Below are 22,084 nucleotides of genomic sequence, written 5' to 3' on the forward strand. Positions count from 1 at the left end.
CGGTGTGAAATACACAGAGATGCATAAAAAAGATTAAAAGATGTGCAACAGATATTTAATCCAATCATCATTAACTGTCAAAGTGTACAGTTCAGGTAAAGATACCATAAACGACTGATCTCTCTCTCTCTCTCACACACACACACACACACACAATTAACATCAAAACAAAACTACAGTCTAAAGAAGTGTTAGATTTAAACACTTTATTTATTATACAGTATACTACATTATATACTCTTTATTGTTTTTTATCTTCTTTATAAAGGATTTATAATTTAAAATTTTTATTAATTTAGATTTATTTTATTTAATTTAGATTTGAAATTTATTAATCAGGGATAAAATTTCATCTAGAAACACATGACTGATAAATTGAAAGCATTGCCTTATAACTATAACAAGAAAATTCTACAATTTTTTTTAAGCAGTGTAAGTGGATTATAAGGTTTGTGCGGCCGCATGCATTCTTGTGAATGTGGCTTTATTCAACTAGCTTTTAAGTGAAACCCAATATAAGAACACATAATGAAGATAATAACAGCTATTTTGTGATATAATATGTTGGTATGTCAGTGTTTAGAAGAATTATTTTTCACTTCTAATAAACAGAAATGCTGGAAATCTCCAGATCTGACCAACGGACCTCAGTGAAGGACTCAATTAACTCAAAAATTCAAATACTGACCTGCTGAGCTAGAGAGGAGTAAATCTCAGTTGTGACTGAAATGATTCACTGACACTGAGGTATGGCACACATGCAGCATTGCAAATATGACACAGTCTACAAACCACGTTCTTCGAAGGTTTCTTGACACCCGTCACTTTTCAGATGTAATCAGAATCAGATTTGTAAGTGAGAGTATTTATCTTAAACCTGAAAGATCATGTTCAGGCGGTGTCCAGGACCAGAGCGAGGCATGATTAAGAGTCGACTGCGTTCTCAAGCGTGTTCTCTGAGTTCATTTATTCCTCTCAGTCCATGCTGCTGAGGTCTGTAGGAAAGGAGCGCCTGCTCAGATCTTCTTTCTGTCGTTGGTTTTCGAGGTGATCTCCTCAGTTCCCAGACAGCGTACTCCCTCCAGCAGCATGGGTGTTCCATGATGGCGGTCTGCAATATTCAGGAATAAAGACATTGGGCCTCATTTATCACGTATCTTTTAGTAAAGTTGTGTGGAAATGTTTGCGTAAACCGAACCAAACAAAAAATTTTCACCGGATTTACACGTGTTTCAGAAGCACTGATTTTCTTCGTACGTGTGTGTATGTTGAGGAATGTGAATGACCGGTATATTACCAAGCATTTGCACCTCACAAACGTTCAATTGCACAGACAGCTGTGAGAAAGGAAAGATCAGGGTAAAGCCTGAAATACAGAAGTGGAAGTTATTTTGACTCACGTATGTACCAGTAAAAATATTTAATAATATATAATATTAATAATAAGCGAGCACTAAATCCTCACAGCTCTGTGCAGACAGAGCGGCCCGTCCTCCGTTTATACACTGCCATTTCTTTATCATAATTAAATGATTAATTATATTTGTCTTAATTTATGGGTGTGTGTTGACTCGCTTTCTTTATTTTTATATTCTTTAATTAAAGCCAATAAAGTAAAGCGTCTGGTTTTGAGTAAATGTTCAACATATTAAATATAATGTTCAATATATTATATTATGTTATTATTATAGATTATAGGATCTGAAGTCCATCAGGTCGAGGTTTACATCAGTGAGTCTTTTAATGTGTAAATTTACACTCACTCAGGAGCACGAGTAGGATACGAACACCGAATTTACAGGGTTCCCCTTCAGGAACTCGAGCTGCGTCGAAACGCTATGTGAACGCCTTCAGCGTGACCGCGCTCTGAATAATATGTGTAATCAGTCCAATGGATGGGCGAGACGTCACGGGCGGGGTGACGTAGCGACCCGGAAGCATAAAATCCCGAGCGGCAAACGCCGCGCTAGCTTTCTGTCATTCAGCAAGCGCTCTGTGTGATATTGTCTGTCCATTGTTTGTCTTTCTGTGTTGTCTGCGGCATGCCTAAGGCCAAGGACAAAACAAAACTGAAACCGGGCGAGAGCGCGGAGCACGCAGAGTCGGCTCTCGAGGGAGCCGGCTGCTCGCATTGCGAGCGTTTGCCGCTGCGCGTGTTTCGCTCCCGGAAGGCTCTCTTTGAGGAGGGAGCCTTCACTCGCGAGCCTCGCTGTGCCGGCCCCGCTTCTGCCAAGGCAGAGCGGCGTCTGCATTCGTGGGGCTCACAGCTAGATCTGGCGGAGGGAATGGAGACGGGCGAGCCCTTTTCTCCTTCCTCACCCTCCAGATCTACCGTCCGCTCCCTGGGTTCGGAAGCACGCTCTAGGGTTGAACAGACGCTAGCATGCTATCTGTCCCCTGACGCGGCATCGTCCCTGAAGGCTCCGGTGCTGCCCGCTAAGCCGTCGAGTACCACCTCAGCGCTCGTGGGCAAAGTGTACGCGGCAGCGGGTCAGGCCGGTGCGTGTCTGCACACTATGGGCGTCTTACAGGCGTACCAGGCCGACCTGCTCAAAGAGCTGTATGAGGGGGAGATGCCGTCTGAGCTCCGTCTGAGCACTAAAACGGATCTGAGGACCGTTCTTCTGTCGAGGAGCGCCGCGGCGAAGAAGCCCTGACGGTTTGGGCCCAGGGCTGCTGAGGGAGCGCCCCTCTGGGGCGTGGCGGCATTCACCTCATCATACGGTGCCCGTCACGCCTCGGTGCCCTCGGGAGGCCGGTCTGCCAACCCTGCCACCTACGGTGTTTCAGGGCGCAGCGGTCTCCGTCGAGCGCTTCTCCCAGCTCCCGCCCGGCAACGTAGCGGGTCTGGGAGGCTCGCGGCCTCCTTGGAGGCCTGCCGAGCAGCTAGCCCGGGCGTTCCCTGTTGGTTCGCCTCTCCAGGGCGCCAAGCTAGCCGCTTCTGTCATGCCAGAGGTCAGTCTTGAGAGGCTGATCCACTTAGTGAGCTTTTTGGCAGCGTGGAAACTTCTGCCGAATGTGTCTCAGTGGGTCCTGCATACCATAGAGAGAGGCTACCGAATCCAGTTCGGCTTTCCTCCGCCTCGTTTCTCCGGGGTTCTTCCCACCTTGGTGGGCCCCATGCAGGCTCTGGTGATGGAACAGGAAGTGTGCACTCTCCTGAGGAAGGAGGCCATCGAGGTGGTCCCTACTCACGACGCAGAGCCCGGCATTTACAGCCTCTACTTCATTGTTCCCAAGAAGGATGGGGGGCTGCGTCCTATCTTGGACTTGCGGCAGTTGAACCTCTCAGTCGCTCGACTGAAGTTCAGGATGCTCACGGTCACTCAGGTCGTGCCTCAGATCAGGTCCGAGGACTGGTTTGTCACGATCGACCTAAAAGATGCATATTTCCATATCTCCATCCTTCCACAACACAGGAAGTTCCTGAGGTTCGCTTTCGGGGGCGAAACTTACCAGTATCGGGTTCTTCCTTTCGGCCTAGCACTCTCACCCCTCACTTCACGAAGTGTGTGGATGCTGCTCTGGCTCCTATGCAACTCCAGGGCATCCGCATACTGAACTATATCAACGATTGGTTGATATTAGCTCAATCAGAGCAGTTGGCGGTTCGGCATCGAGATGTGGTTCTCACCCACATGAAGAAACTGGGGTTAAGGCTAAACGCCGGGAAAAGTGTGCTTTCTCCGGTTCAGAGAACCACTTACCTGGGCGTGGTGTGGGATTCGACCACGATTCAGGCGCGTTTGTCTCCCGCTCGGATAGAGTCGATCCGCACGGCAGTTGCGAGAGTGAGGGAAGGCTGGTCACTCACTGTCAAGCAGTTCCAGAAACTGCTGGGGTTGATGGCAGCAGCGTCCATCGTAATACCCTTTGGCCTGTTATATATGAGGCCCTTACAGTGGTGGCTCAAGACCAGGGGGTTCTCCCTGAGGGGAAATCCGCTCCGGATGATCAGAGTCACGAGGCGGTGCCTGCGGGCTCTAGACATGTGGAGGAAGCCTGGCTTCTTGTCTCAGGGCCCGGTGCTGGGAGCTCCTGGTCGCCGCGTAATGCTAGCGACGGACGCGTCCCTCACTGGTTGGGGAGCGGTCATGAGTGGCCGCTCAGCCCGTGGTCTGTGGAGTGGCCACTGTCTCACTTGGCACATCAACTGCCTGGAGATGCTGGCCGTGCTTCTAGCACTAAAACATTTTCTCCCAGACCTAAGAGGTCGTCACGTGTTGGTGTGCACCGACAACACGGCAGTGGCCTATTACATCAACCACCAGGGAGGTCTGCGTTCGCGCCCCCTTTACAGGCTGGCGCTCCAGATCCTTGTGTGGTCCCGGGGAAAGCTCCTCTCGCTGAGAGCAGCTTATATCCCTGGCCGTCTCAATACGGGAGCAGACGCCCTGTCGAGGCAGGGGCCGATCCCCGGGGAATGGAGACTCCATCCCGAGGTGGTGAAGCGGATATGGCGGGTGTTCGGTCGAGCTCAGGTCGACCTGTTTGTGACGCAGGAGACGTCGCACTGCCCCCTTTGGTTCTCTCTGACTCATCCAGCTCCCCTGGGACTGGATGCTATGGCACGGGCGTGGCCGAGGCCGCGTCTGTAACTGTGGCTGAGTTCTGGAGAGAGTGCGCCGGGACGGGGTCTGCCTGTTGCTAGTAGCCCTGTTCTGGCCGGGCCGAGCGTGGTTCTCTGACCTGATTTACCTTCTCGACGGCTCTCCATGGGAGATTCCCGTCAGGAGGGACCTCCTCTCACAGACGGGGGGCGACATCCTTCACCCCCGCCCGGAGTTGTGGAAGCTGTGGGTGTGGCCTCTGAGGGGGCACAACTCAGAGCTTCCGGTCTCTCAGCCGAGGTTGTTGAGACCATCCTCCAGTCCAGAGCTCCCTCAACGAGGAAACTGTACACCCTGAAGTGGAAACTTTTCACTTGCTGGTGCGGAGACTGCCGGCTCGACCCTGTTCACTGCCCAGTTGGTACAGTGCTGGAGTTCCTGCAGGCCCGTCTCTCCGCAGGGCTGACCCGCTCCACCCTGAAGGTCTACATGGCGGCTATTGCGGCCTGCCACGCCCCCCTCGGTGGTCAGTCAGTGGGCAGGCACCCCCTGGTTACATGTTTCCTCCGCGGTGCACTGAGGCTCAGACCTCCAGTGCGATCCCGGGTCCCTCCTTGGGACCTGGCCGTGGTTTTAGAGGCTCTCTGTGAACCCCCCTTCGAGCCCATAGAGGAGATTTCGGACCGTCTTTTGACGTTGAAAACTGCCTTTCTCTTGGCGATTTCCTCTCTTAGGAGAGTGGGGGATCTTCAGGCCCTCTCTGTGGCCCCTTCTTACTTAGACTTTGCGCCCGGTTTGGCTAAAGCATTCTTGTACCCCCGAGCAGGGTACGTACCGAAAGTTCCCTCCTCGGCACCAAGGCCGATTGTGCTGCAGGCCTTCTGTCCTCCTCCCTTTCGGGAGCCCGACCATCAGAAGCTTAACTGTACGTGCCGAGTGCGAGCACTGGATGCGTACGTCCACAGAGCTGCCCTGTGGAGGAGGGCGGACCAATTGCTCGTATGCTTTGGTCCCCCGAAGAGGGGTCTTCCTGCTACCAAGCAGACCCTCAGCCGGTGGATTGTGGAGGCCATTTCCCTGGCTTATGAGTGCTCTGGTCTCCCCTTACCCTTGGGGGTCAAGGCTCACTCTACCCGAGGTGTGGCGGCCTCGAAGGCCTTTCTCACAGGTGTGTCCATGGAGGACCTCTGCAACGCGGCGGGTTGGTCCACGCCCCTGACATTTGCCAGGTTCTACGGCCTGGGTATGCGAGCCACTCCCGGCTCTTCTGTCCTTTTGCCTTGAGCTGTGCCCTTTCCACACTAGGCAGGGATTTGTAAGTCTGGCGGCGTGGGCATACTTGTTCCCATAGCGTTTCGACGCAGCTTGAGTTCCTGAAGGGGAACGTCTCCAGGTTACGCATGTAACCATGGTTCCCCGAGGGAACGAGATGCTGCGTCTCAGTGCCACACTTCCGGGATCCCTGCCGCGCTTGCCTCATTTCTCAGAAGCTAGCGCGGCGTTTGCCGCTCGAGCTTTTATGCTTACGGGTCGCTACGTCACCTCGCCCGTGACGTCTCGCCCATCCATTGGACTGATTACACATATTATTCAGAGCGTGGTCACACTGAAGGCGTTCCCATAGCGTTTCGATGCAGCTCGAGTTCCTGAAGGGGAACCATGGTTACATGCGTAACCTGGAGACGTTTTCATGAATCTCAAATTTCTCGTCTAAATGCTCGTACGAACGATTTACGTATATATCCATTTCTATCCAGCTTGATAAATGAATATAGAAATACAGAATAAAATTAATTTCTATATTTCCAATTATTTCTTCAGGAAGCGTTTTTTCCTGGTCACGGTGGCAGGCTCTCCTGGAACAGTGGGTGAGGGACACACACACACACACACACACACACACACACACTCACACTCTCACACACACACACACACACACACACACAGAGACACACACACATTCATACACACACACACACACACACGCAGAGACACTCACACACACACACACACATTCACACACACACAAAAACACATTCACACACACACAAAAACACATTCACACACACACACACACACACACACACATTTCTTTCTACATCATTATTTTTTCAAAAAATACTGAAATATTCTGTGAATATTTTGTTATTAAAAATTTTATGAGAAATTAATATTTAACTTGGAAAATCTTGTACAACTTTGATTTGCTCTGATTCAGACTTAAACAGACTGATGGGTGTGAAAACACTCTTATTCTCACCCATCACTCTGGCGTGCACTCGGACTTTAACACTGCTGTCTCTCCTGCTCCTGTTGACGAGTGTGAGCTCCTCCTGCACCACTCCTTCCTGCTGAGCGCTGTACTCACACACCACCTTCACTCCTCCTACAGACAGAAAGAACGAGAGAACACAAGAACAAGGAACAGAGGAAAAGATATGTATGCGTGTGTGGAAAAGTGTAAGGAAATGTGTTAAAATCTGAGAAGACATAACAGAGAAATTACAAAGAGAAGGGTGACATTTTGAAGGCTGTAGGTGAGAGAATGCTGTAATAATCAAATGGGGCAATGCTGACCCCTAGTGGTACTGAGTGGAACTGTTAAAAATAAAATAACGAAATTTAAGGAGGAGAAGGGATCAATAAAATGGAGTTAGATGTAAATCTATCCTACTACCATATTACAATTGAATAAGTATCTAAGTAGGATGAAGACATGATGTGATGAAAGCAAAATGGACAAGTGGCTTTGTAAAAAAAAGTTTTCATGACTGAAACTCAAATTTATCACCAGTGTCAAGATTTACATCAAACTAACTACATCAGTGAAAATTAAATAATCTATTCATTATTCATAAAAGTTCTAAAGTAAGTAACTAGCAAGTAAATCAGTCTTTGGCGTACTGTAGCCAAAAAAGTAGTATTTTGTTTGTGAGAAAAACAATTAAAATTTTCATGAATATTATAATTAACGACTTAATTGGACTTGACCTTCTACTGTAAAACCTGTTTATTTATTATTAATGCATTAAAACTGATTTCAGCTCCTGCTCTTTTGCTTCCTGTGTCACAGTTTGAGAACCACTGCAGGGTGTATAAATAATTAAAGACATAAAAATACAAAGACAAAACATCATAATGGAGAGATGATTAAAGCAGATCCAAATAAATATACTATACTTTACTATAGATAATGTTTCTGGTCATAATAGTGATGGTACGTGATTACCTTCAGGGCGTGGTACGATGTGGGTGGCACGTAGGCGTGGTTTGGGCGTAGTGCGTAATGCCGGGGAGAGCGAGGTGTCTTTTCCCAGAGTGGGGATTTGTGGGATCAAGAAGACGATCTCATATTTATGTTGGATTTTCAGGAATCCTGCCTGAACAGAGATGAGAAACGTCAGTGGTACATAATGAGGAAGGAAAGCTAATAAAACAATATTAATTAATCTACAAGCGCTTAAATCTCATGCAGTTACAGACAGACAGAGTGGCACAAACTTTACACAAGTGAAAGTACTAATACTTTAAAAAAGAATAATTCCTGTGAAGGTACGTGCTGTCGAATAATTACGAGGATTAAAGACTACTTTAGCTGTTTGTAACTCGTTACACAGGCTCAAGGTTTTATGAATGAATCCATTTCGACCTTAACGTGTTTGTCTGGTTTCGATCTTGCGTGACAGAACACCAACATGTTGTAAGTGTAAATTAGAAACAAAGGGAAAGGAAAGTCCAGTATGGAGTTGCAGAAGGATCTATCTTAGGTCTGTTGCTGCAAATATTTAAAATACAAATTTAAAAATGGAAATGTGCAAAATTAAAAAGGCTAAATATCACAAGAGGTGGAAAAGTTGGTCTTTCAATAAAGATTGGATGGAAAAAAATGATAAAATGATGATATAGGGGATAAGAAATGATGATGTAGAGGATAAGAAATGATGTAGGGGATAATAAATGATGATGTAGGGGATAATAAATGTAAGTTCAGCATTATATCTAGATTGAGTTAAGCATAAACCTGGCTGAAGAGGAACTCATGCACTGTAAATCTCTCCATTACGCTGTATTTTAGTCTTTTCTCCATAATCGCTTTTACGTCATATTTTACCAACTTTTCAGAAATTCATTTTAAAATTGTGAAACATTTGAAATGGAAATGGAGCTATTGTTTTTTCTTATTGTGCGTCTTGTGGTATAACATGAAACATGCCTTTTTTTTTGTCCCGTGAAAGAATTGCGCTGGTTCAACAACTTAAATATATGAAACTGATTAGCCTCCAAGTGCCACTGCTGTCCATCTGCACTGGTCTTTAGAAGGTACCAACAACGCACAAGTGGACATTTCTGTACTGTGTAATGGACACTGTTGTAGTGCTAAAACTGCCGTATGAGTATCACCTTGACCAGGTAAGCTCCATCGGGCTCGGCTACAGCGGTGATGATCTTGTCCTGCTGCATGTCCTCACCGCTCTCACTGAGGACATCGTCCTCCGTCTCGTCCGGGAAATGGACGCCTCCACCTCGAGATGTGGAGCCTGTTGGAGTGACGGGAGGTGAGAGAACGAGACGGTTACAGATTACTGAGATGTAATAGTGAGTGGGAGAGAAAAAGAGACGCAGTGTGGGTGTGTGATGGAGAAAAAGAAAATAGAGCAGAAACAGAGCTAAAGTACATGTTAGAGAAAAGAGCGATTGAATTTAATGGTTTAAAAACAATAAAACGGGTTGAGAAATAAAATTCCTAAATAAACATCACCTACAGAACACACAATGCCAAAAATACACAGGTGACCACACTGATTTATCGATGCAACACACACACACACACACACACACACACACACACACACTGACTTTTCCTTCCTGTTGCCATGTCAACACAAGGCTGTGAAAGACGGGTGGTGATGTTCAGTGCCAGCGGGACGTCATCACTAATGACCAGCGTCCTCCACGTGTCCCTGCTGAGACACGACACAACAGTTACTTCACTTCCTGTCCTTCTGCACAATGTGTCCTTTAACCCAGGGCTCTGAAAGCCAAGTATTTTATTAGAATTTTAGTTTAGTTTAGTTTATTGATTTATAAAGCACATTTAAAAATAACTGAAGTTGAAACCAAAGTGCTGTACAGGTAGTATACAACAGGTCTATACACAAAACATTTAACGATACAAAACACCAGAAGACAAATGGAAATTTTTCAGCCTCAGACTGAATTAAAAGATAAAGAATAAAAGTGAGGCTTCGAGGAGGATTTCAACAAAGCACTAGAGGAGGATGATCTTATATGAAAAGGGAGACTATTCCAGAGCCTGGGACTGAGAAAGCGCCACCTTTGGCTTTGGAACGTGAACGTGGGACTGAAAGGAGTAATTGATTTGATGATTGAAGAGATCTTGAGGCAGTGTGTGGAGTAAGGAGATCACATATGTACTGTGGAGCAAGCCCATGCAAAGCTTTAAAAACAAATAATAACATTTTAAACTCAATGTGGAAACTGATTGGCAAGCGCAGGAGTAATGTGCTCACGCTTCCTGATGCCAATCAAAAGTCTAGCCGCCGCATTTTACACCATTTGCAGGCGATCTAGAGCAGTCTTACGCAACCCCAGATAAAGAGAATTACAGCAGTCCAACCTTTTATTTTATTTAACGTTTATTTAACCAGGGTAGTCTCACTGAGGTTACAGCTACAACATTCACACACAGAACATAACAAATAGCAAACAAGTAGAACTTAACCTCCAACGGAAGGAAAACAAGAGCATTTATTCTGAAACATTTCTGTTTATTTAGCCTAAAATCTGATAATGGAATTAGTTTGGGCCACGATAACTACAAGCTAAATTCACTAAATTCAGATTTCACTGCTGGAACGTCAAAATAAATACGACTCTAATAATAACCTCACCTCTATGACGTGCTATTCGTTTCCAACTTTACTGACACGAAGAAAGAAGTATAAAGACAAATATACTCATTTCAGGTCTTTTTTAATGATCCAAAGTAAAGTTTGTTTTAAATCAAGTTTCTGTAAAACATGAACTTATAAATTATACATTATAGCAGGTGAACGTAGCTGATCTTTATTTTTAACCTTGAATACGTCTGGTTTAAATCATCCATCAGAGAAAACGCAGTGAGGAGTCAGGATTGTGACGTTCACTTCATGATCGTCTTCTCAGAACGAGATTTCGCCAGAGACTGGAGTTACATAAAACTCTTTATTCCCTTCGCTGATGAAATTCAGACGCAGATGCACAGGGTCACTTAAGCCTCTGACTGTGAACAGGTTTGCTCACAGACTGCCAGCACTACAGCAATGCTGCATTTAAAACCAGTTATAAATAACAATATATTTATTTATTACACTAATTAAAATAATTATAAACTGACTGGAAGCAGCTGATATTTAATGTTTAAGTGTTAAATAGTTCATCTTCAAAATTGTATAAATAAATAAATAATTTTTTTTTTTTAAATGTTTAAACATTGTTTTTTTTTAATTAAAAACAAATAAAAATAAATGATAAATTTAAAGATGAAGTATAACACATCGCCCAGGCCCACATGTTCTGTAGTGACAGATCTCTGAAATTTAGGATCGGTGACATTAATTTTTTAAATAGAGTCTGATGAAGACCATCATCATCATCATCATAATCATCATCAACATCAAGCTGGATTTTTGTCCTGTTATTGAGGCTGGTGATGTAAAATTCCTCACTGCACGGCAGAAACACGTGAAGTTATAATAATAATAAAAAATCCTATGGTCGGTTTCTAAACCCTCCCTGATGCTCTGGATATCCGACGCTAAACGAGCAGCAGTGGGTGGAATTGACTGTAATTCACTGACTCAGCTCTATGGTTTGATTCCTCTGAATTTTACTGCAAGTGGTTCCTCAGTGGGATTCTGCAGCATCTCATGAATAATTAAATGACCTTGTTCCAGACATCCTCTACCTCGGCTCATCCTCTCTTCCTGCAGCATTTTAACTCTCTGGGATTTTAGTTAAAATCAGTTCAGTAAAAACGGAGGAGAATTCGACCCTGACATTTCCTGTGTGATGTGTGATTTAAGACAAAAAACCTGCTTTTACTGAATAAACATTGATGTTTTACATCTACAGAGTGTGTAATCGCTGTTAAGGCGCCGTGTAATCTGGTAATTCATCTTTAATCGATTCCGTTTGTACAGCAGCTGTGTATCTGGAGTGAGTCTTATTCCAGTCTGACGGAGCTGATTTCGAGTCTGATCTCAGCTCAGAGAAATAAAACATTTTTAATTCTTATTGCTGAGCAGGTCAGCGACTGATATCCAGAACGTCTTATTTTGTTTTTTGTCTTATTAACTTCATGAGAGAGAAGAAAGAGAGGCTGGTGAGGGAACGACTGTTTATAGCTGCTGTAACGTACATAACTTGTTTTGCAAAAATTAAATGTAACTATAAATGGATAAAAAGTATGGTGTCATTTTTTAACTTGTAATTGTTGGTAAATTGCTGTGGTGTAAGAGGAATAAAACACTCGGGGACATGCTGTTCGAGGAAAATAATCAGCTTCAGGATGGTAACAGTGACTCCGCTTCATCTCAACACCCTGTCACTGATTATTTTCCTACAACAGCATGATGCCAAGTGATTTATTCCTTACTTGGAACTGATACAGGTTTATGAAATGTATAACAGAGGATAGAGAATGATGATGAGAATCTGTTTATCACAGAAAAAGAAAAAAATATCACAAACAATCCCATAATGTCTGAATAACACACAGAGCTGATAAACGCAGTGATGCAGTTTAAATATAAATCATATATTTTATAAAATTGGCATTTTGGGATTTTGATGGCAGATGAAAGGGAACAGTGGGACATTCAGAAGAACAGATGGAGCATCAGCATGATATTTATTCTCATATACACACAAATCTGATTATTTTTATTTATTTAAAGATCTCAGTTAAAGTACTGCGCTTAATGGAGAGAAAAAAGCGCAGTGTTTTAATGAACTGAGAGAATAAACAGCACTTTAAATCCAATGCTCACCATTTTCCACTTCATAAAACCTGGGTTTAGCGTCAAGGTGAGTGTATTTGATGAGAGATCTTGTTCACACACACACACACACACACACACACACACACACACACACACACATTTTCTATAAGGCGTGTTACAGAGAAAAAACGCACGAACCTGTGAGTCTGGACTCTCCTGGTCTCTGGTGTGTGATCTGATGCGTGTGTGTGTGTGTGTGTGTGTGTGTGCTCTGTTTCTGTCCTTCCCGACGCAGATGTGCAGTATCTTTGACGTGACCTGTCAATCACGGAGATGCTCTTCACCCATTGGTCGAGCGAACCTCATGCTAACCCCGCCCCTAATCTCAGAGGCAGGCTGTTCTGAATTTTTATCCCCGTAAAAAATACTAAGAATCTTTAATGAATTAAATAATAATGTCAGCAATTCTTGTATCTTAGCAAAAAAACTATCTACAGAAAAGGACAAAAAAAAACATTTTTATTCACATTATGCTCTCAGTACAGTCAGGATTGTGACCAGGAATACATTTTATATTTTCTAATAATTCCAAGGAACAAAACTGAGATAAAACAGATGGTAGAGATAGTGAAGTTTCTAACAGATTTCTAATATTACAATAAAATATGTTATTTGAACAAGACACACACACACACACACACACACACACAGAGAGGTCTCCTGTAACAAAAATCAATTTCCAAAATTCCAAATAATTTACAAAAAAATAAAATACAGAGAGATTAGGTGTGCATCAATACTGACACTGATACAGGTATCGGTCCGATATCGCGATATGTTTGAGTGTTTGCTCCGATACCTAACATCAGTGATACTATGTGACCAGATGACAGGAAATAACAGCGATCTGAGCGAATTTGAGAGGACGTACTGCAGCAACTTCCTACAATAAAAGTCACCTAATAAAACATCGTTATCGTGTTTAAACGGTGCACGAGGACAGCTGACCTGAACACACACAGAGCAGTATCAGTAAGTATTAAAAATAAGTGCAAGGTGACATGAATTGCATAGACACAAAGGTAGTTGTGAGCATGTCACACCTGAGCGAGCACTTCAGTTCTGCGAGCACTGAGCACTGAGCACAGAGACACACCCATTTCCTTTCCTCTCCATGCAATCCATGCAATCCATGCAATTCAATGCCATAACATCTTTAACATAAAACTCAGCATGAGGAGATGATCGCCAGCAGCACACGCCGGCTAAGCGAGAAAAATATCTACAGACAAAACAAGGTGAGTGAAAACACCTGCTCTTAGCTAGCAGGTTGTTCTTGATGATCAGCCACTATCGGTCATTAACAGCGAAAGATTCTGATGCAGTGACTACAATAAAAACGCACTTTACACACAGCTGTACAGAAACGCTTTCCGAAGTGAAACCAAACCCGCTCTTCTCCACTGCAGCCTTACTCCATCCAAGCTAACTAATATAGCTAGCTAATACGCTTCATTTAAAATCAACTCACAACTCATTGCGGTAGCACTGTCAATATCAACGAGTACCATATTTGCAAATTCTAAGAGATTAAAATGTGTCGATCAGCGATTTTCACTCAGATGGACTGATGGGACAAATGACAAGAGGAGCCTCGTTTTGGCCGGATCTGTTAGTGCAGGGACTGAAGCACGGATATAAGGTTTCAGTAAAGAAGTAGACATTAGTGAAAATAAGTGCCATGGTGTCAGCGTTATAAAAAGACACTCGTCCTTTTTCATAGTCAACGTGAATGCCGACCTTCTGAGGTTTGGGGTTCAGGTAAATGGGCATCAGCGGATTGGCACGGAAGGCGTATTCGTGCTTATCTCGCAGACTCAGGAGCCAGTAGCCGTTTGCCGGACTGACCGAGATCTTCCCCTTGCGGTTGACGGAGCGATTGACCACGCCCAGGTCCCAGTCTGTCTTCTCACCCACGTGGACCTCCCAGTAATGGCGACCTGAGCTGAAGCCCTGGCAGCCGAGCACACAGACCATGCGGTCGAAGCGCTCGGGCGTGTCCGTCACGGTGTGATAGTTGTCACTGCAGTACACCTGCTTACAGTCCTCGGAGATCATCAGTCTAGGGTGGGCGGAGTCTCGATCCAGAGTAATGTCCACTGAGGAGGGAGCAATGGCCGTGGTTAGAGGTTTAATAGTAAGGAATAAAACACTACGGGGTGTGCTGTTATAGAGAAATAATCCACAATGGGGTAGAATGACATGGCCTGATGTGAAGTTGATTAGTTTCCTATAACAGCACGTCCTGAAGTGTTTTATTCCTCTTATACCACAAGTACAATTTGTAATATATTAATGAAGAGAAAAATGTTTGAATCTCTCAGTTAACACTGTTCTTTCGTTTGCAGTTCATTTTACAAAGCGATTCGATCGCAGCTGTAATATGGACATCATTTCATAATTAATGAAACCGAGTGAATTCCGCACATTCAGAAAGGAAGCTCTAATAAAGGATTTTGTTCAAATCACAGTCAAATAACTGAGTATGACCAATTTAATTTTTTTTTTTTTTTTTTTTTTTTTTTTTTTTTTTTAATAAAATAAAACAAATTAAATCCAGGAGCGTCCACATGGGGGCAGTGCAGTTCAAATATGAAGAGTTCATCTGGAGGATCTGGAATTTCTTACAAAGTGACAAAGAAGAATTGAGGAAAAAAAAACTCACATGCATAGTCTTGTATTTTCCAAAGTCCTACAAGTGAAAGCGCACACACATACACACACACACACATGAGAGAGAGAGAGAGAGATTAAAATAATAACATGTCCTAAAGGTTGTCTGTCTCATATAGTGGTGCGAAGTTAATAAAATTATTGCATGCATTCGGAAAAGAAAAATACATCACCAAGTTTTCTGTTTCTACCCCAAATTCATGAAGAGAAAAACAGATGAAACTCACGTGGTTGTTGTTTTACAGGTGATTCAATCACTGAATGTAAACCTGTAAAACACCCACACACACACACACACAGACACACACACACAGACACACACACACACAGACACACAGACACACACACACACACACACACAGCAGTGTTATAAACCTCCTGACTGCAAAACAGAAATAGTTTTCATTCTTTCATGAGTGGAGCGTGAAACAGCAAAGTATTTTAAAATTATAAATGCAGTAAAAACAAAATCTTCTAAAAATCACAAATACATTTAAAACTTGTGAAACTGTCAGAATTAAAGGTACAGTAAAGGTTCCAGTGTCGCACCATCAAGGGCACATGCTTTGTACCTTTAATGTGTAACTTTTATATATGATGTAGCTTTAATTCGCTCTTAGGTTAAATCCTCACAGCTGCATCAGTGCTGTAACGAATCCGGCCTCTGTGGTTCCCCCTGATCGTCACCAGAGGTCACCATCACCCGAGTATTGACTTTCCCCTCGCAACTACATTTCCCATCACCCCGCACCCAGCACTGATTACGAGCTCACCTGCAGCCTATTACCGGGACTACTTAAGCCTCCGCCTCTCGCTCACTCATTGCGAAGTCTTGTTTTGCCCCGGCTGACATTTCTGAGCGTTTATATCTTCTCTGTTGGATTACTGTGTTTGACCTTGGACTGTTTCTTCTCGTTTCTGATTCTTTGCTGCCTGCCCTGACCATCTGCCTGTTTGATCACTCTGCCTTTGTTTTGCCTCTGATTACCCTGTTTCGCTGTTGCCCGACCACGCCTGTACGACTGTGTCTGCCTTTTATTAAAACGCTGCTAATGGATCCCCATTCTGTTGACTCCTCGTTACAAGTGCTCCCTAAAACCTGATGATATATTTTTAAAGGTAAAAGAAAATTAATAAAGATACATAAAATGTACTCTCGATGGTACCATCCCAGCAACAAGGGAAAGTACATTTATTGGTACCTTTATTTCAAACTTGTACTCTGGAATAATAAAACGGTACATTTCAAGGCGCTAAATCAAGGAGGGCCAAAAAAGTTCATTAAAGTGCAAACACTCGGTGCCAGTGATGGACTGTGTTCATTAACATGCTGCCTATTTTGTTTAGAAATTAATTTCCATTTTAATATTAGTGGAAATATTACTGGTCATGTTTGGCATATATGCATTTTAAATGCTTAGTGTCTTACAAATGGAATATAATTGCTTGCAGATGAATAAATAGAACAAGGCGTTTCCTTTGTGCTGAGAGTGATGTGGTGATTAATGAGGCGTATACGATGTGTTATTGAGCTTACGTCATGGAGCTGTCTTCAGTTTGATTTCATATTTATCGTCAGCAGCACATGAACAGCTTTTAAAGCAGCACTTAATTCACTGGCTCTTAGACAAATACAAGCTCCCCTGAACGTTTTTATCTTCATTAATGGACTTCTGATTGCATACTCGCCCATTTTAAAACATCTGGCCCCATCTGTCTTAATCCTGTTTGTGACTGTAAGACTAAGAGAAGAATTTCAGCTATGAGCTCTATTTCCATGCACACAGAGACGTAATGTAGACACATAACTGAAAAGGAAAACGATCGAGAAGAGGAACTGAACTGTTAATGAGAACAGAATAAAATTGTAGAATAACAGAAACATGACACGCCTTCGGCTGCTTCTTATTTATGTCTGACATGTAATTGGCTATAAACCAATTTTCCGGCTTGTGCTGTTGTTATTATTGGCTGACATTCAAAATCCATCTGTGACATTTTCAAACCCAGTTTAGTCCAAAATTGCACTAAAGGTAGCACCTTTTTCTTTCTCTTGATGTTAATAAGACAAAAAAACATGCAGCTTGTTACGCATGTTACTGAGAAACCGCAAAGAAGCGTAAACTCCTCTGTCCTGAAGATGTCGGAAAACTTAAAATTACAGCTTTACCTCTGACTGTTACAAAGCGCTGACACTGGAGACTCCTTCCATAAATGTTATATAAACGTCTCCTTACAGAAAACTTCACCTTATGATTCTACAGTTTTTAACCCGTTTATGTGGAGCGTCTGCTGTACGAGTCCCTGTGAATGAGCTGTTACTATGGAAACGATAACGTAATAGAACCAGCGCATTAATATAAACCTTCGACACCTTCTGACCAATCAGAAGTCAGCAGCTTATAAACTAAAATGAGTCAGTTTTATTTAAAAGATAAAGAGAGCCAATTTGATTGGCCATGACCTAACCACACCTCTTGATAATGTAATCATTCTAACCCCGCCCCCTTTTTGCAATCACGTTATGATAATATCGAGACCACGTATCGCTGTGATCTTATATTTTATTCTTTTCCTGTTAATGGAATCAGAGGAGCGGTGTGTGTTTACAGCTCTGAGGCAGCTTCTTCAACTCGTCCTGGATTTTCTCCACCATATGAGTGACGTTTTTAAGGACCACTCCGGCCGTGGGGTCAGGGGTCAAAGTCACTTCTGTCCAGTTCTTCATCGGAGGACCAGAAGAGAGGGATGGATACGTCTGCGAAGAGAGAGAGAGAGAGAAAGATGGACTGACATCTTTCTGTATACTGTACATTATCTCTAAAATTTGTTGGTGATGTTTATATAAGGATTAAAAAAATATATATTAACTAGTTGCATAATGCAGCAACGGCTTATAAAACAACAACAACAACATGCAATTATTTATTTTCAGCATCTTCAACACCTTTACAGTCATTTAAAAATCCCATGAATCTATGAATATGCATAAATACGCAAATTACAAACCTCCTGCTTTCCTTAATAACTAGCTACTTAGCTCATCTCTAATAAGTAACATGGGTTAGCTAGTTATCTTAGCACACAGGTTTCCCCGACGTGACAGATGACGAACTTTTTTGCTCATCATCTTTGTTATTGATGTACAGAATGATCTTTTAGAAGTGTTTTTAGACAGCTAATCCGAGGGGAAAGACTGGTTAATTACAGGGTAATGACTGTGAATGCACATGGTTGATTTCCTGTTCCCTCTGGTGTGACAGCTGAACAAAAGAAAGTAATTTTCAGCTATGTCAATTAACAGAACCATTTTCTCCTGATGCAAAGGTATTAAAACTGTTATTGAAAGCACAGCAGGATGAAATTCTGACTCATTATATTGCAGTCTTATTCGACTGGGCAAAACAGGGCACAGTGTGCGTTACTCCTAAAGGAAACCTGCCAAAGACAAAGAAGCATAAGAACATGAAAGTAGAGACGAACGCTGATTAAAAAAGAGCTGAACTGAATGTTATTTCATCTCTAACGTTAATGACGAGGGTAAAAATAAAACAGTGAGACACTGAGTCATATGTACTTTAACTGAAATGAAAAATACATCAAGAAGAAGAAGAAGAAGAAACTCATTGGATTTAGTTAATTTTCTGAACTATGAATGAGGGAGAACAATCTTAATAAAATGATATAAACGATCATGGAAACATGAAATAAAACAAAAGTAATGAACAAAACATCTGTGTTTTTCTTATTTTTGTGTTGGCACAAGCAAATATCTTGAATTTAGTCAAATTAATCTATTATTTATTATTAAAATAGGTTTTATATATTATTAAATCTATTTCTAGACATTTTACTAATTTCAAGCTTAAAATACAGCAGTCTTGTTCTTTTGGCAAATAAGTTTTGCTCATTTTAATTATCTACCAATAGAATAAAATCTTTTAAAGCTAGAAATTAGTAAAAATGTCGAGAAATAGATTAATTCTGACATAAATGACTGACATGATGGACGCGGAATAAAATTCCAGAGATACTCCAGTAGTAATTATACTACACACCTCCACATGGAAAACTAATCCCGCCTGAATAGGGCTTTTATCAGGTTACTGCCTGCATTAATGATCATGAAAATATATCAGTGAGAATATATAGATATACATATATATATTATTTATATTTTTTATATCTCTTTACATTTGCACTGGTAATAGGATCGTGATGATGGTTGTTGTTCTGACCTTGAAGAAGCTGAAGTGGTCGTTGGACTGAGAGAGCTCAGACAGTGTGCTGCTCCTCTTACTCAGTTCGGAGATCTCCAGCTGAAGGTCCCGGATGAGGCCCTGTGAGCGAAGTTCTGCAGCAGCGCGGCCCATCTCCACTATCTCCAACACCTCGGCCTGAGACCTCTCCAAGGAACTGACCAAGGCACGGAACAAGCTCAGCGTAATCTCCACCTCCTGCTGTGCGTTGGCCTGAACAGAGGAACAGAGGAACTTTTTCCAGTGGTGAGGTGTTGGTGCTGCTTCAGGGAAGAAACACTCAGTCTAGAACTTTTAATGGTTCTGCAGTTGGTGCTTTTGGGGAAACCCTTGAAGGTTCTATGTAGACACTACAACAATGTTTTTATTTATTAGAGTGCTCCCAACCAAGAACCTTTAACTATCCAAAGAATTCTTAAAGCCTTTTCTTCTAAGAGTGTATATAGTCATTTATTTATCATCTAAAGTCAAATTCTTTGTAAAATATAACATAGCATAATCAACATGTTTATTTATTAGCATAATGCATGTTTTTTATTGGTTTATTGGGTATTGCTACTTATTCTGATGATTAATCCAAGCATTAGCAATACTTTTACTATTTGTTGTTGTTGTTGTTGTTGTTGTTCTTCTTCTTCTTCTTCCCCCAGACCACTGATTCTTGGTTGTTTATATTTGAGATTTTTTTTTTTCCCAGCAATGAGCTTCAAAACAATGTTTGCAGTTTTAATGTTGGTCATAAAATTGCACTATTGAACTGATTGGTCAGAAGGTGTTGATTAATTCTCTATAACAGCAGCTCTGACAGCAGTGCAGGTTTATATTAATGCGCTCGTTCTAATACGTTATCGTTTCCATAGTAACAGTTCATTCGCAGGGACGTGTACAGTTTAGTATGTGTGAATTTTTCTGTAAGGAGACGTTTATGTAACATTTATGGAAGGAGTCTCCAGTGTCAGCGCTTTGTAACAGTCAGAGGTAAAGCTGTAACTTTAAGTTTTCCGACATCTTCAGGACAGAGGAGTTTACGCTTCTTTGCGGTTTGTCAGTAACACGACAAGCTGCGTTTTTTTGTCTTATTAACATCAAGAGAGAGAATAAAGAGACGCTGGTGAGGGAACTGTTTATAGCTGCTATAACGTAACTGACAACAGGAACTAACCCATCTCATGACCATTACCCAACATTAAATGTAACTATAAATGGAAAAAACAATAAGAGGTGTAATTCTTGAATAAATAAACAATTATAATCATTGGCAATTGTTGTGATATAAAGCAATAAAATACTTTAACAGCGCTGTAACAGTAGCTCTGCATCATAGATTATTTTCTTGAAACAGCACATTTCATCATGTTTTATTCCTTATTTAAAACTATACATCAATATGTACAGTAAAGATACATACTTGAATGTTGGCAAGTGACATTTGAATTTCCTCAATCTTCTTCTCTCTGGCCGTGATTAAATTCTGCACCTCTGCCTCCATGATCCCCAACTGGGACTGAGCACAGAAACAGATCACAGTCAGAAATCAACGTTATTTACATTTATTAGTTAAACTAGCAGCATATACATGCTCACCTTCTTAGCGGCCATCTCCCGCCGGGCCGGCACCACCAAGTGGCCATGATGGTCATCCTCAGCACACGTCGAACACACACACGTCTGGTCATTCCTGCAGAACATATCCAGGCTACGCTGATGCTTGCTACACTGTGGTCCAGTTGAGCTGCCTGGACCGAACCCGCTGGCGCTGAACCTCCTCCTTGCGGCTTCATATGGAGGCGGTGGCGTAGATGGCAATGATGCTTCCAACAAATTCCCACTGGATGATGTCCTTTGGAACCTGCTCTTCATTTCCATCAGTAGTCCTCCAGGCAGCTCTCCAGGCCGAGATGACCCAGTGATCTTTCTCTCCATGATGCGAGGAGACTGAGAGCTTCCAGCTTGGGGACTGGTGGAGAGCCCATGGCTTCCAGAGGTCTCAGCCATGCGCTTGAACTGCTCTGTGATCTCCTTGAGCGTGTGATTGATGTGGAGCTCTGGACGCTTGCGGAAGCTCTCCTTGCACAGCGGACAGATGCAGGCCTTGCCCCGGCTGTCCCAGTACGACGTGATGCAGGACAGGCAGAAGCTGTGGCCACATGGTGTGGATACAGGGTTGGTGAAGACCTCCAGGCAAATGGAGCAGGAGAACTGCTCCTCAGACAGGAAGTCCACAGGAATGGACATGGTGTGGATGGACATCAACTGAAGAAGAAAGGAAGAGATAAACTTGATGTCTGCAAGGTTCTCTCAGATCTTAGATGTGTATTATTGCTAAATCAAGGCAGACGACAGACTAAAATCAGGGGTGGATCTACAGTACAGCAAGCTGTTAAATTGTGATGTAGAGTTTATTATTATGCACATGACTTCACAGACAAAACTCCTAAAGTGTACAAGATCCATCTTGTGTAGCTCACGCTGAGCTCAAAATGTTCAAAACGTTCAACTCTAAATATACTGAGCAGTTATCCAGAGGTGTGGTTTCAAC

At 42.7% G+C, this 22,084-nt stretch overlaps 2 protein-coding genes across 3 annotated transcripts in view; both read right to left on the reverse strand.

Annotated features, from left to right (window-relative positions):
• Positions 1-406: 406 nt before the first annotated feature.
• LOC113524503 (adipose secreted signaling protein) lies at positions 407-12,942 on the reverse strand. 2 transcript variants are annotated; one of them, XM_026910782.3, is made up of 6 exons: positions 12,752-12,942; positions 9,408-9,511; positions 8,952-9,088; positions 7,780-7,930; positions 6,811-6,936; positions 407-1,111 (listed from the first exon to the last, which is right to left on the reverse strand). In XM_026910782.3, exons 2-6 carry the CDS (start codon positions 9,424-9,426, stop codon positions 1,017-1,019), a joined length of 528 nt encoding a protein of 175 aa, XP_026766583.3. In that variant the 5' UTR covers positions 9,427-9,511; positions 12,752-12,942; the 3' UTR covers positions 407-1,016. The 2 variants fall into 2 exon arrangements, with proteins under 2 accessions (XP_026766583.3, XP_026766582.3); XM_026910781.3 differs by having other exon boundaries at positions 9,408-9,514.
• A 109-nt stretch (positions 12,943-13,051) lies between these two features.
• The window catches only part of btr01 (bloodthirsty-related gene family, member 1), a 10,680-nt gene continuing 1,647 nt past the window's right edge, over positions 13,052-22,084 (reverse strand). Inside the window, exons 2-8 of the mRNA XM_034301243.2 lie at positions 21,130-21,798; positions 20,954-21,049; positions 19,525-19,758; positions 17,897-18,044; positions 15,514-15,555; positions 15,279-15,305; positions 13,052-14,712 (exon numbers count right to left, since the gene is read on the reverse strand). Of these exons, the coding sequence (XP_034157134.1) occupies positions 14,168-14,712; positions 15,279-15,305; positions 15,514-15,555; positions 17,897-18,044; positions 19,525-19,758; positions 20,954-21,049; positions 21,130-21,795 (1,758 nt within the window). The 5' untranslated portion in view covers positions 21,796-21,798 and the 3' untranslated portion in view covers positions 13,052-14,167. The remainder of the gene's footprint in view (positions 14,713-15,278; positions 15,306-15,513; positions 15,556-17,896; positions 18,045-19,524; positions 19,759-20,953; positions 21,050-21,129; positions 21,799-22,084) is intronic.

This window comes from Pangasianodon hypophthalmus, chromosome 28 (genome assembly GCF_027358585.1).
Source record: "Pangasianodon hypophthalmus isolate fPanHyp1 chromosome 28, fPanHyp1.pri, whole genome shotgun sequence".
NCBI classification, from domain to species: domain Eukaryota; kingdom Metazoa; phylum Chordata; class Actinopteri; order Siluriformes; family Pangasiidae; genus Pangasianodon; species Pangasianodon hypophthalmus.